This window comes from Oncorhynchus mykiss, chromosome 7 (genome assembly GCF_013265735.2).
Source record: "Oncorhynchus mykiss isolate Arlee chromosome 7, USDA_OmykA_1.1, whole genome shotgun sequence".
Taxonomy (NCBI): Eukaryota; Metazoa; Chordata; class Actinopteri; order Salmoniformes; family Salmonidae; genus Oncorhynchus; species Oncorhynchus mykiss.
Window position 1 is genome coordinate 6,191,195 of NC_048571.1, and position 15,531 is coordinate 6,206,725.

At 43.7% G+C, this 15,531-nt stretch overlaps 1 protein-coding gene across 1 annotated transcript; it reads right to left on the reverse strand.

The window, feature by feature from the left end:
- Nucleotides 1-6,584: 6,584 nt before the first annotated feature.
- On the reverse strand, nt 6,585-15,393 carry LOC110495536 (serine/threonine-protein kinase 16). Its single transcript, XM_021570838.2, has 7 exons — nt 14,729-15,393; nt 13,720-13,846; nt 13,262-13,481; nt 12,910-13,043; nt 12,592-12,808; nt 12,286-12,407; nt 6,585-8,435 (listed from the first exon to the last, which is right to left on the reverse strand). Exons 2-7 carry the CDS (start codon nt 13,803-13,805, stop codon nt 8,297-8,299), a joined length of 918 nt encoding a protein of 305 aa, XP_021426513.1. The 5' UTR covers nt 13,806-13,846; nt 14,729-15,393; the 3' UTR covers nt 6,585-8,296.
- Nucleotides 15,394-15,531: the final 138 nt, after the last annotated feature.

Consider the following 15,531-nt stretch of genomic DNA (forward strand, 5'->3'; position numbering starts at 1 on the left):
TCTCTCTCTCTCTACAGCCTTATGGTGTCACTGCAGTATCCAATTAGCATAATTGATCCGGGTCAGGTGATAGAGGGACCCATAACAATCACTAGAGGTGAAATAAAAAACAGCTCTCAGTTATTGCTTTAGTCCTCACACACACACACACACACACACACACACACTAGTACGCACGCACATGCACACACACTAGTGCACATGCACACACATACGTGACTGCACGCACACACACACACCTCTGTAGATTAGCCAAGGTTCTCTATTGTAAAGTGTGTAAGTGAGGACGGAGATGTGGTGGTGAGAGTATGTGTGATGATTTGACAGGGCTGAGGAGATGAGGAGAGGCTGGTCAGCAGTAGGGAGACAGATGAGACAGACTCTGACAGGCTGCCACTCTCTTCAGCCCATCTCATCAGCATGACTGAGCTGTCACAGCCCTATTTCAGGAAAATTAAACAGGCTTACGGTAAAGAGGCCCGCCCGGGCGGGGCCAGGACGCACCGTGTGTGTGTGTGTGTGTGTGTGTGGAGACATGGGTGTGTGTGTTTGGAAGTGTTTGAGTAGATTTAGTAGTATGAACATGTCTGCACTCACTACTGCAATTCGCTCTGGATAAGAGCATCTACTAAATGGCTGAATGTACAATTTACATAAGTGCGTGTATCAGCTCAGACGCTCGTCGGATGTGGCAGGGCTTGCAAACCATTACAGACTACAAAGGGAAGCACAGCCGAGAACTGCTCAGTGACACGAGCCTACCAGACGAGCTAAACTAATTCTATGCTCGCTTCAAGGCAAATAACACGGAAATATGCATGAGAGCACCAGCTGTTCCGGATGACCAACAAACTAACATGGTCCAAGCGCACCAAGACAGTCGTGAAGAGGGCACGACAAAACCTATTCCCCCTCAGGAGACTTGTAAGATTTGGCATGGGTCCTCAGATCCTCAAAGGGTTCTACAGCTGCACCATCAAAAGCATCTGGTTGCATCACTGCCTGGTATGGCAACTGCTCGGCCTCCGACAGCAAGGCACTACATAAGGTAGTGCGTATGGCCCAGTACATCACTGGGGCCAAGCTTCCTGCCATCCAGGACCTCTATACCAGGCGGTGTCAGAGGAAGTTCCTAAAAATTGTCAAAGACTCCAGCCACCCTTGTCATAGACTGTTCTCTCCGCTACCGCACAGCAAGCAGTACCGGAGTGTCAAGTCCAGGTCCAAGAGGCTTCTAAACAGCTTCTACCCCCAAGCCACAAGACTCCTGAACATCTAATCAAATGGCTACCCAGAATATTTGCCTATTTGCACAACCACCCCCCCCCCCCCCCCCCGCCGCCGCTGCTATTCTCTGTTATTATTTATGCATAGTAATTTTAATAACTCTACCTGCATGTACATATTACCTCAATTACCTCAACTAACTGGTACCCCCGCACATTGACTCTGTACCGGTACCCCCTGTATATAGTCTTGCTATTGTTATTTTACTGCTGCTCTTTAATTACTTGTTCATTTTATTTCTAATTCTTATTTGTATTTTTTAAACTGCATTGTTGGTTAGTGGCTTGCAAATAAGCATTTCACTGTAAGGTGTTGCATTTGGCACGTGACTAATAACATTTGATTTGTGTGTGTGTGATGATGATGATGAAAATGACATTGAAATGTGTGTGTGTGTGTGTGTGTGTGTGTGTGTGTGTGTGTGTGTGTGTGTGTGTGTGTGTGTGTGTGTGTATCAGATTGATCATCTGCAGAGCAGATCGGCACACATTGCTCCTCTCGTCCTCTCCTCCTTTAAACACCATCCTCTCCTTTTGACATGGTAATGGCTCCAAATTGATGAAGACATTTCACTCATTCAGCGACAACTCTCTGACAAGCTACACAAACACTCCCCCTCCCACCTCCTCGGCCATCAATCACCAGGCCCCTCCCCTCAGCCTGCTGCATGTTGGCTGTGCTGGGCGGTTTAATCAGCTAATTGGCTCTCGCCCCGTCGCCCCTAACGACCGGTGCACCGCTAGAGTATCTTGTCATCTATGTCGTCTAATCTGCTTAAATTAACTCCTGATCCACCAATTAAACCTGCGCTCTCCACTACTGGTCGGGTGTGTAGGCTTTTGTTCCAAACCCAGCTCTAACACATCTGTTTCAGAGAATCAACCAGACATGGAACTCTGGTCTGTTATTAGGTTGCAACATAGTCTCATATGTCACATTTTTAAAGAGCAAAATAGTTGTACATGAACGACCGGTGTTGGTATTGGTGTGTGTGAGAGCAACATGGCTATACAGTATGTGTGTTCAGGGTTAGGTATGTTATTTTCTAAATGTAATCTGTTACAGTTACTAGTTACCTGTCCAACATTGTAATCAGTAACTTTGGATTACCCAAACTCAGTCACATAATCTGATTACGTTCAGTTACTTTTAGATGACTTTCCCCTTTAAGAGGCATTAGAAGACAAAAAGGTACATTACCATTTGAATCACATCTATTGCAGGATAAATGAATGTTAAAGTTAGTTATCAATGTACATAGCTGGCCATATATGGATGTTAAATGTTACTTTACGGGTTTGTTATGTCGGCTTTTCTGACCCACCTCTTTCTACTACATACAATGAAATGATATCTTTACATTATAAACCAAAGTCTATCAGAATTCCAGTCATTCCAATAAATGTTACAGTAAATGTAACTGATGTTGTTTATGATTTTGATGTCATGGAGGACTGATTGGTCTCATTGATTCCAGTTGAAAAATAAATGCTGTGCTCATGGAATGGCGTGCTTTGAGCACTACTGAAAAGTGCTATTTACATGTGAAAAATGAATGCCATATGCTGCATTTGCTATAGGTCTATGGTTCAACTTTTTGTTGGTGACACTTTGATATCTTGATAATCCACAGATGAAACAATAACAAAACGGTCGTCCCACTTCTGTTTTTGTAAAAAGCTGAGGGATGGGCCTGGAGAAATGTAACCACTCTCAGATGAATAGACAGAGTTGCAAGGACTGACCCTCCATGACGTCAAAAGTATTGTTTTGACCATGTTATGAGGCTACACAGTGTTTGTTTACATTGACAATGTTAGCAAACATTGGAGAAAAAAAAAGCTTTTTTGGGGGTTCTCATGGAGTTTGACAGTTGAACTAAGCTCATGAGACATTTCTACGTTATATTCTTCAAGAATCTATGGATATACAGTACCCGTCAAAAGCTTGGACACATCTACTCATTCAGGGGCTTTTCTTTATTTTTACTATTTTCAACATTGTAGAATAATAATGAAGACATCAACACTATGAAATAACACATATGGAAACATGTACTAACCAAAAAAGTGTTAAACAAATCAAAATATATTTTATATTTGAGATTCTTCAAATAGCCACCCTTTGACTTGATGACAGCTTTAGAAGTCCAAAAATGGATATAGAAACTACAGATTTCCCCTTTATGTCTATCAAAGGTGTACGAGTTTGAATGTGTCCATTAGGCCTATGGATTTAAAACATGTATCAGCATGAATTAGATTGAGAAATAAAAGCCCCACTTTTATTCCATAGGCTGGGATCCACACTGTACAGCTGTTGCAAGAGCACATTTTTCACTGGCTGTCAACTGGTTTCAAAAACAATGATTGATAGTTAGCGCGAACTTCTTGCATTCAATCATTATTGGGTTCAAATACACATTTAGATTTGTGAACAGCCATCCTCAACAACCACAATCCGTTCGGCGCAAATAGCTAAATGAGAGAGCAACAGTGTGTTTCACATCAATGCCCTATGTAGATATCAATAATAAGGAATATCTGTATCGCCGTAAACTACACCACTGCTGTCATCCTTACCTCCAAGCTTTTATTCAAGTTGGATCATCTTTGGATGCCGACAGCAGTCGCACCATTGGAAGACACAGCTTGGACTGTAACCTATAAAAACCTATTCCTGCTCTTTTCCCGCAATCCATCAAACACATTTGGTGTGTCATCATAGCAGGTCTCTGATGTATGGCCAGAGTCGCTCAAGTGGAACAAACTTAAACTTGCGCCTTTTCAATGCTGATCTGAATGTCATAGAGAAAACAGAAAGGTGTCAAAGATTTTTTCCGCAAACATCCTGTCTGAATTTAAAAGTAATCCTCGAAGTAATCATCTGTTTTTTTTTAAGTATCTGTAATCTGGTTACAAGATTTTCGCTGGTAATGTAACGGATTACAGTTAGTTTTTTGTAATTCCTTACAACCGTGTGTGTGTGTGTGTGTGTGTGTGTGTGTGTGTGTGTGTGTGTGTGTGTGTGTGGATTTGTCTCGTTTGACCGTTGATGCCACTTTCCTGCATCCATCAGCACATTCCTATCCAGACGCTGAAAGAGTTGTGATGTTTTTTTAAAAGCACCAATAACATCCCACCTGTTCTGACCAGGTTTGAGGTTTTATTGAGGTACACTCTCATCTGATCACTTGGCAGAACAACCCTGGGGCCTAAATAAAGAATGAATGAATCAAAATAAAAGTCTCCGGGCCAACGTGTTGCTCTCACCTCTGCAGATGGAATTACCTGAAAAGCTGTTACAAATCAATATAATCAATGCAATCAGCTAACTGACATAGGGAATCTCCTGCCAGGGAGTAAAATGCCCAGCAGGGATCTCTCAATCTCTCTCCTGCTAATTGCCCCCAGGGGGGACGTTAGTGCGTAGCATTTTGTACACTTAATTAAATTAGATAGCGCTAGCACTACTGCTACCAGCCAGGACAGGTTTCAGGGACCCGGCCCGGGAAAGAGAAGAGGGAGAGCATTCGCCTTGGCGCGGCGCCAGTAATTAAGCCGATACCTTTCCTGATTACGCCAATCCCCCTTAATGAACTCATTATGCATTTTAACCTAAACACTTCCCGGAATTAATGAGCATGCAAAAAGCCGGCTCTTAAAAAATCTCCCCTAGCTGCAATAAGTGGAAGTCATAACTCACACACTCAATGGGCTGGACATAATGTCCATATGTTTTTGTTTCCTACTCTCCTCTCTCAGGGCAACAGAGCCAATTTAAACGTCTTTGAGAGTAGGACCCTGTCCAGTGTCCAGAAACAATCTGGTCCAGTCTTTCATAGGGCCATTATGGGATCAGGCTTTTTCTCCAGCCAAAGAAGCAACACATCTGATTCAACTAATAAAGTCTACATTGAAGACTATGATTAGTTGACTAGTTATATCAGGTGTGTTACTGCTTTGGCTGGAGAAAGAGTCTGCTGCACCCACTTTAAAGATAAAATCGGACACCCTGGCCATATTGCCTACTCACATAATGTACTGCTGAGGTTAGAGGGACTGTTTAACTGACACACATGGACACACACAGCAGAATCCCCACATCTCACACACACCAGAGTACCCCCCCACTACACACACACAGTCAACTAGACTAGGCAGGTAGTGATGAAGTGATGATGATTTAGAGAGACCTGGGAACAGTGCAGGGTGGGAGCAGTTCAGAACTGACCCATAATTCCCAGCTCATTAAATAATTCACTAATTGATTCATCACCAAATCAATAAAGCATCCAGATGGTTTATGGTGTGAGCGCCACTCTGAGTACGGGATGGGGGTGGGGGACTAATTACGGTATTGGGAATAGACCTTCACAATGAAACACAAAAACACACCTAGACAAGACTTACACACACACACGTCCATGGCCTTTATGGACTCACAAAGGAAAATAATAGGAAGGTGGATGTTGAAATGGAACCAGCATTGTGTTGACCTTGTTCTGGTATTGCATGACATCATCAGGCAGATGATGGTGAATATAAAGGTAGTGGACCAATGGGGAGGGCCCCTCTCCTCCTCAACCCGCTAGGCCAATGGGAGTCCTTTTCCTCCGCTCCTCAACCCATAAACACAGTCTGTGTGTAATGAATACTGTCCCAGGGGAGTCTGGACTATGGGTGGGCCGACCTCCTGTATGGGGGTGTATTTGGTTGGGGAAACTGTTAATTAAAGTGTAATGAATTCCTCTAGTGTTAGTGTGTGTTTTCTTGTGTCAGTCGTTTCTGCTGTGGGTTATGTCTGTGAGGTTTATGACCGTCTGAGATTGATTAGGATGAGGAGTGAGGTACGACGTCACTTTGACCCTAGCGAGCCACAGGGCTGTAAATCCAGGCGCAGTAAACAGTTTCTGATAATTGTTTCATACCTTGTAGTCCGCACGCACAGCCCATCCAAGACTGTGGCTGTGCGTACACACACTTAAAACAACGTATAGGGCTGTGTACACAGCTACAAGCTAAAGGTTCTCTGGCCTGCACTCTGCACATTATCCATGCCTCTGTCATTGAGCTTCCAGCGGCACCTTCTGGTTCTCTCTGGCATCACGCTCATCCTCCTTTCTTCGCTGCCAACAATCCCATAAGTCAAGTTTAAACATGTAATTGTAATATAGAACTTTAATTTCCAATGAAAACCGCTGGCCCTGCCCTTTAATCAACAGCAAGGGTAGGTATTGGCAACTGTAATGTTATCATGGAATGTGGATGTATTGGAGTAAAAGGAGACGGGACAAATCAGAATCAGTACCATTTTATTCCCTGGTGTTTATCAGAGTAGAGGTGTTGCATATGTTCACATACTGAGTGAGTCTTTCTCAGACCTACAGGTCTGGCCAAACCAAGACAACCTTTTGAGACCCCGACTCCCTCTGCTTTGACCAACGTGTAGGACACGGCTCCCCCGAGTGGAATAAAAGTCACATGACAACGTCAAGAAAGTCAGGCCCTCAGACAACTCTAAAAGTAGGTGAAAAGGGCCTCTAATACATAACAAATTAAGATGTACCACAAATGTAAAAAAATAAATGAAAAGTAATTCCTATAAAACATCAATCTTATGAGAAACAAGCAACGTGCAGTGTTGTATTAACAGAATTATGAAATTCCCTATTATTTTATCACAATATCTCAAATTCCTGGACGGGCTGAATTAGGCTACAAACAGTCCGAAATAGCCAGCAGCCATTTATAGTTCCAGTACATTCTACATTGTTCCACTGAAATCATCAATAACATCTGTATTCCAACTTCATTTGCTTATTTAGAACATGTTCATATAGCATATACATGGACAAATAAATCATTGCTCCTTAAATAGACACACACACAAATAACAGCTTAAAAAAAGAAACCATTAAAAAGTTACTATCAAGCAACTGTAGTGAGAGTTAACTGATCAAAACCTGCTGAGACTTAAAACCAGATTATCTTATCTTCCTGTTGACACTCAAAACAGAATCTTGTAAGGTATTGCCAAATACATACAGTCCTAAATGAACGTGTCATGAATGGAAAATAGAGAATTGTTACAGTATAGCATTATGTGATGATAACACATAAATACAGTTACGATGGACTTGAAAGAAGTTCAAGGATGAATCAAGCAGACCTGGGTTCAAAATACTATTTCAGGTATTTCAATTGCTTTTCGATACATCTCAAAACAATCAGATGACCTATATTTGAAAAAACAAGTAGATGAATATTGGAATGTATTTGGAAATACACTTGGAAATTATGTTAAAACACTCAAATACACTCCCATGCATTTAACCCAGGTATTTGAAAATAGTATTTGAAAACACTTTCAAATACAATTTGGTCGATTATTTGTTTTTTTTTTTACAAATAACCATTCAAGTACTCACATAAATAAATAACATTTGAGCTGTGTATTTGAAAATACTCAAATATACAGAAAATTTAAATAACAAATACTCATGTATTGAACCCAGGTCTGGAATCAAGTTATTAAAATCCCTTTGAAGCTGATATAAGATATGGCCGAGTACATTTCCATGGAAACCGTCTGTCTGGAATTTACCATAGGTCCCTTTCCTGGTACGGGGCCCCCTTCAACACTAGTGTCTGATGATAGTTTAACCCATGGGGTTTCCTATTCACTAGCAGTCATAAAATGGCTCCACCCAAATCTCAATTTCCCCAAGGTGAGCTGGATGTGGAGCGACACTGTGTCGGAGCATATTGTTGCACATGCATATAGAGGACAGTGAGGACTTGTGACGTAAGTCTATATGGTTTCAACTGCAGAATAGCAGGTGTGTGTGTATGGGGTAGGATACCCTGAGCTTCTAAGACTAGAGGAAAACGACGAGGTCAGGGTCGCCATTACAACAGTCCAGAGGTCATAAAGTTCAAAGTTCATCACCCACAGATGTTGGAAGCAGAGAGGAACCAGGCTTGCCATGGTTCCCCGATCAGGAGCATCATACCATATTGGTCTGTGTGTTGGGGCTGGAACACGTCATGTCCTGTATCTGGTCCAAGATCCAGTTGACGTCGGGTCTTTCCTGGGGGTTGGACACCATGATGGAGCTCAGCAGGTTCTGCAGGCTTTCAGAGTAACTGGAGGGGAACAACAAAAACCTCCATAAGACACTGAGAAACTACCAGAGTAACTAGAGAACAATATATACTGAGAAATTACCAGAGCAACTAGAGAACAAATACATAGAGAAACTACTAAAGTAACTGAAGAACAAACATATACTGAGAAACTACCAGAATAACTGTAGAACAAATGTATACTGAGAAATTACCAGAGCAACTGGAAAACAAATACATAGAGAAACTACTAGAGTAACTAAAGAACAAATATATATACTGAGAAACTACCAGAGTAGCTGGAGAACACATACATTGCTCAAAAAAATAAAGGGAACACTAAAATAACACATCCTAGATCTGAATGAATTAAATATTCTTATTAAATACTTTTTTCTTTACATAGTTGAATGTGCTGACAACAAAATCACACAAAAATTATCAATGGAAATCAAATTTATCAACCCTTGGAGGTCTGGATTTGGAGTCACACTCAAAATTAAAGTGGAAAACCACACTACAGGCTGATCCAACTTTGATGTAATGTCCTTAAAACATGTCAAAATTAGGCTCAGTAGTGTGTGTGGCCTCCACGTGCCTGTATGACCTCCCTACAACACCTGGGTATGCTCCTGATGAGGTGGCGGATGGTCTCCTGAGGGATCTCCTCCCAGACTTGGACTAAAGCATCCACCAACTCATGGACAGTCTGTGGTGCAATGTGGCGTTGGTGGATGGAACGAGACATGATGTCCCAGATGTGCTCAATTGGATTCAGGTCTGGGGAACGGGCGGGCCAGTCCATAGCATCAATGCCTTCCTCTTGCAGGAACTGCTGACACACTCCAGCCACATGAGGTCTAGCATTGTCTTGCATTAGGAGGAACCCAGGGCCAACCGCACCAGCATATGGTCTCACAAGGGGTCTGAGGATCTCATCTCGGTACCTAATGGCAGTCAGGCTACCTCTGGAGAGCACATGGAGGGCTGTGCGGCCCCCCAAAGAAATGACACCCCACACCATGACTGACCCACCGCCAAACCGGTCATGCCTGTCACGTGCTCAGTGTGAACCTGCTTTCATCTGTGAAGAGCACAGGGCGCCAGTGGCGAATTTGCCAATCTTGGTGTTCTCCGGCAAATGCCAAACATCCTGCACGGTGTTGGGCTGTAAGCACAACCCCCACCTGTGGACGTCGGGCCCTCATACCACCCTCATGGAGTCTGTTTCTGACCATTTGAGCAAATACATGCACATTTGTGGCCTGCTAGAGGTCATTTTGCAGGGCTCTGGCAGTGCTCCTCCTGCTCCTCCTTGCACAAAGGTGGAGGTAGCGGTCCTGCTGCTGGGTTGTTGCCCTCCTACGGCCTCCTTCCAATGCGAGATTCTTGCCACATCTCGCATTGATGTGCCATCCTGGATGAGCTGCACTACCTGAGCCACTGTGCGGGTTGTAGACTCCGTCTCATGCTACCACTAGAGTGAAAGCACCGCCAGCATTCAAAAGTGACCAAAACATCAGCCAGGAAGCATAGGAACTGAGAAGTGGTCTGTGGTCCCCACCTGCAGAACCACTCCTTTATTGGGGGTGTCTTGCTAAATGCCTATAATTTCCACCTGTTGTCTATTCCATTTGCACAACAGCATGTGACATTTATTGTCAATCAGTGTTGCTTCCTAAGTGGACAGTTTGATTTCACAGAAATCAAGATCCTCAACACTGGGGCCCCACAAGGGTGCGTTCTGAGCCCTCTCCTGTACTCCCTGTTCACCCACGACTGCGTGGCCACGCACGCCTCCAACTCAATCATCAAGTTTGCGGACGACACAACAGTGGTAGGCTTGATTACCAACAACGACGAGACGGCCTACAGGGAGGAGGTGAGGGCCCTCGGAGTGTGGTGTCAGGAAAATAACCTCACACTCAACGTCAACAAAACTAAGGAGATGATTGTGGACTTCAGGAAACAGCAGAGGGAACACCCCCCTATCCACATCGATGGAACAGTAGTGGAGAGGGTAGCAAGTTTTAAGTTCCTCGGCATACACATCACAGACAAACTGAATTGGTCCACTCACACAGACAGCATTGTGAAGAAGGCGCAGCAGCGCCTCTTCAACCTCAGGAGGCTGAAGAAATTCGGCTTGTCACCAAAAGCACTCACAAACTTCTACAGATGCACAATCGAGAGCATCCTGGCGGGCTGTATCACCGCCTGGTACGGCAACTGCTCCGCCCTCAACCGTAAGGCTCTCCAGAGGGTGGTGAGGTCTGCACAACGCATCACCGGGGGCAAACTACCTGCCCTCCAGGACACCTACACCACCCGATGTCACAGGAAGGCCATAAAGATCATCAAGGACATCAACCACCCGAGCCACTGCCTGTTCACCCCGCTATCATCCAGAAGGCGAGGTCAGTACAGGTGCATCAAAGCTGGGACCGAGAGACTGAAAAACAGCTTCTATCTCAAGGCCATTAGACTGTTAAACAGCCACCACTAACATTGAGTGGCTGCTGCCAACACACTGACTCAACTCCAGCCACTTTAATAATGGGAATTGATGGGAAATGATGTAAATATATCACTAGCCACTTTAAACAATGCTACCTTATATAATGTTACTTACCCTACATTATTCATCTCATATGCATACGTATATACTGTACTCTATATCATCGACTGTATCCTTATGTAATACATGTATCACTAGCCACTTTAACTATGCCACTTTGTTTACATACTCATCTCATATGTATATACTGTACTCGATACCATCTACTGTATCTTGCCTATGCTGCTCTGTACCATCACTCATTCATATATCCTTATGTACATATTCTTTATCCCCTTACACTGTGTACAAGACAGTAGTTTTGGAATTGTTAGTTAGATTACTTGTTGGTTATTACTGCATTGTCGGAACTAGAAGCACAAGCATTTCGCTACACTCGCATTAACATCTGCTAACCATGTGTATGTGACAAATAAAATTTGATTTGATTTGATTTGAAGTGTGATTGACTTGGAGTTACATTGTGTTGTTTAAGTGTTCCCTTTATTTTTTTGAGAAGTGTACATCCACAGGTACACCTCCAATTGACTCAAATTATGTCAATTAGCCTATAAGAAGCTTCTAAAGCCATTATATAATTTTCTGGAATTTTCCAAGCTGTTTAAAGGCAAAGTCAACATAGTGTATGTAAACTTCTGACCCACTGGAATTGCAATACAGTGAATTATAAGTGAAATAATCTGTCTGTAAAAATTTTGGGGAAAAATGACTTGTGTCATTTTAGAGTGATTATTTTTTTAATATGATTTGTCAGTACATTATGTAAATGTTTTGCTGATACAGTGGTTCAGTTTTAGGGATGTTTTAGTAGATGTCCTAATCGACTTGCCAGAACTATAGTTTGTTAACAAGAAATGTGTGGAGTGGTTGAAAAATGAGTTTTAATGACTCTAACCTAAGTGTATGTAAACTTCCGACTTCAACTGTATACTGAGAAACTACAAGAATAACTGGAGAAAAAATAAACTACCAGAATAACAAATATGTATACTGAGAAACTTCCAGAGTAACTTGAGAAAAAATACATACTGTAAATTGTATAAATTCCATACAACCTATGAAAAGGCCAGATGAAAAATGCTTAAATCTATCCAATCCTTTTAGATCCGCAGGAGTGCCTAGGTGGTAGCCGCCTATTTGGAATCAATAGATTATATTTTGCAAGCCTTGAAAGCTGAGCGGGTGATGGATTGAAGAGTAACTAGGGGTTGACTAGCCAGGGGACTGACTGACCTGTAGGGCTGAGGGATGGTGACTGGGGGTTAGAGTTAGCTTGCCAGGGGACTGACTGACCTGCATGGCTGAGGGATGGTAACTGGGTTCTGGACAGCAAGGGCCACACTGTCTCCCTTCTGGAACACCATGTCATAGGGCCCCTCCAGGAACATCATGCTGTACAGTACACATCCCAGAGACTGGAGAGAAAGAGAGAGAGAATACTGTCTCTACAAGGTCAACAAACACCAGGCATGATATATCGCTTGTACAATACTGACAGTTTCCACCGACCAAACTAAAGTTTTACAATACTAACAGTTTCCACCGACCAAACACCAGGCATGTTATATCGCTTGTACGTAGTACGCTAGTGTGCGTTACCCAGATGTCTGTACGGTCATCGATGACACAGTGGCTCTCCACGTTAAAGAGCTCAGGGGCGCGGTACGATATAGTACACCTCTGAGCTGCCCAGTCCTGTACTGTCATGGCCTCCCTGGTCCCCTTGACCTCCATCCTGGAGCGGTTCATAGAACCCAGGTCCATCAGCAGCGGCCTGTCATCCTCCTCTAGGAGTACATTGGTAGGCTTCAGATCTCTGAGAGGAGAGGTAAAGAGAGGGATAGAGATACTCATTCTAATTTGAACCACTAACCATAATCGTGTGTGTGTGTGTGTAATAGCAGTATCAGCCTGTACCTGTGTGCGTAGCCTCTGTCATGCATGGCCTTCAGTCCAGAACAGATGCCCTGTAGTACCTTCAGGATGCGTCTCTCTGGCATGAAGCTGCCCTTGTCCCTCAGCTTCTCTAGCACTGACCACAGACTGCCCTTCTGTAGGAGCACCCACACCCAGGCGTGAATACAAAGACGTATACATACACACTTTTTCATTTCCGCGCTTTAAACCAGTGTATCGGCAGATGTATCGGTATCTTTTAACTCCCCCCTCCCCCCCCAAAAAAACTGTATCGGACCCCAAAAAATCACCTGGGCTCTAATACGCACATACAGGCGTGAGTACATAGACATGCGCACACACGTACACGTACCTGAACGTAGGGCAGCAGTATCCAGGCCTCACTCTTGCCCCCCCTCTCTATGAAGGTGTGCCCTGCCAGGCCCAGGATGTTGGGGTGGCTGAAGAGACGGTGCATCTCCACCTCCGTCTGAGCCTCTTGGCGACCCTCCCGGTCATGGCACAGGATCCTCTTCAGGGCGTAGAAACGCCCGTCCTGCACCCCCTCCACCAGGTCCACATAGCTGAACCCTCTGGGATGAGGGAAGGGATGGAAGGTAAAAGACGATAGAAAGAGAGAAAATAGGGAACGACAGAGGGGGTAGATAACGAAAGCAGGAGAAAGTGGAGAGACAGACAAAACCAGAGTCCTGATCAGTAAGATGTAACGTTACAGAAGACTGAAATACAAATACATGTGTGGGAGGGACCGGGATGATCGTCTGCCATGTAGAATAGGTAACAGTGTTTCACTGATGCGGACGGTTTTACCCTTCATCTAGTTTCTGGATGAAGTAGTATCTTTTGTTGTCAATGGTGATGGAGCCGCGGGAACAGATACACAGGGTCTGACCCATCCTCCCTGGGGCATAACTCAACACACCAACACCCAGATGGACTGAGAGAGAGAGACACAACCCATATTTATTTATTTTCCATTTTGTAATTGAACTATTTACACATCGCTACAACACTGTATACAGACATATGTCATTCAAAATGTCTTTATTTTGGAACTTGTGCTTTGGCAATGCAAACATGTTTCCCATGCCAATAAAGCCCCTTAAATTGAATTGAGAGAGATGGAGTGCATACGAGGTAAAATACCAGGTTTAGTGGAATTGAAAGTGAGAGGTCAAGTGGAAAGCCATGGGAGAGAGGGCGAGTATGGGATATATGTGTAAAAAACATACTGAAACATGAAATCCAGTCCATTCCACTATGTTCCAAGGATTGATGCAGTGTCAATTTCACTTACCAAAATGATTCACTGTCACCTGTGCTTGATAATAATTGTGGGTGTTTATATTTGTCTTATTTACACGTGTGAATTGGAAATGTGTTTTTTGCATATCACAACTCCTCCTGAGACAACCTTGGAGAGTGGGGTTACGGCCAGGGTCCGACATTGTCGACGGTGACCCTGGCGAAAGTAGGACTAAGTGCCTTGCTCAAGGACACATCGGCAGATGTTGACCTTGTCGGCTCGGGGATTCAAACAACACAACCTTTCGGTTACTGGCCTAACTATTCAAACGAGCAACATTTCGGTTACTTTCCTAGCCGCGCTACAGCGACTCTTGGTCCTAAACCTTTTCAAAAGTGTACGGTTTTGTTTAGTAACGTGGCACACCGGTATGAGAATACAAGCTAACTACAAGAGGGCAGCATGCAGATCAATCCTGATCAGCCAATATTATCTGATAGAGATATTGATAAACGTGTGAGGAAAGTACATGGGGATATTTGCGTTTGTTAGCGGTGGATATATAAAAATTACCTTCAGTTAACGTCCTGTTTTCTGCTGGCTACTTCCGTGTACATAAAACGCGTAATGATGACGCAGGCCTGTGAGCTGCTGCCTTCCAAAATGGGAACTCGGAAAAATACAAGGTAAAATCATGACGTCAGCGATCTTCAGGTCGCTCTAGATTTAGAGGCCCGAGTTGGAAGACCGTTCAAATCGATTTTTCCCAGTCGGAGCTCGTTTTTTTCCCCGAGTTCCAAATTGTTTTGAACATACGGAAGTCGGAGATTTCCGAGTTAAGTTGTTTCGAACGCCGCACCAATCGAAGTTGCTATTATATCGACAAGATAGTCAAGTTAACATTAACCATGGAAATACATGTCCTCAAAGACGGAAGGCAGGCGGGAGGCGGCGAAATAATTCTACGTAGTACAAGGACATATACGCGTGTGAACAGGCCATAGCGATGTAGTAGTTGTCTTTGTATCCGTGCCATTATAGCGTATGTGACCGCATGGGGAGCGCCATTTTAAAGTACTAAATTATCTTAATCTTGGTTGATTGTGCCTAACGCATGGGAATCTCTACCCAGTTGACGTTAAAATGGCCCTCAACGGCAATTCCTATGCTCCATCCATGACAGACACAGGTCCGATAAAGTATTTTCTCATGCCCACAAGCGCTTCCCCTTGGATGTAAAATTAAACGTCTCAAAATGGCCACCTGCAGGCCTTTGGTCTAGTGCTACGTGTACTCTACACCTGTTTATGAAGCATGTGACAAATATTTTGAAGCATTTTGCGTCCACACATTAGTGCATTCGTAACAACCTAACA

Coding starts and splice junctions, on each gene's coding strand:
- LOC110495536 (XM_021570838.2), bottom strand. CDS start 13,805: ATGGGTCAGACCCTGTGTATCTGTTCCCGCGGCTCCATCACCATTGAC. Junction 13,482..13,719: donor ATCCAGAAACTAGATGAAGG/GTAAAACCGTCC, acceptor CCCTCATCCCAG/AGGGTTCAGCTATGTGGACC. Junction 12,408..12,591: donor ATGACCGTACAGACATCTGG/GTAACGCACACT, acceptor CTTTCTCTCCAG/TCTCTGGGATGTGTACTGTA.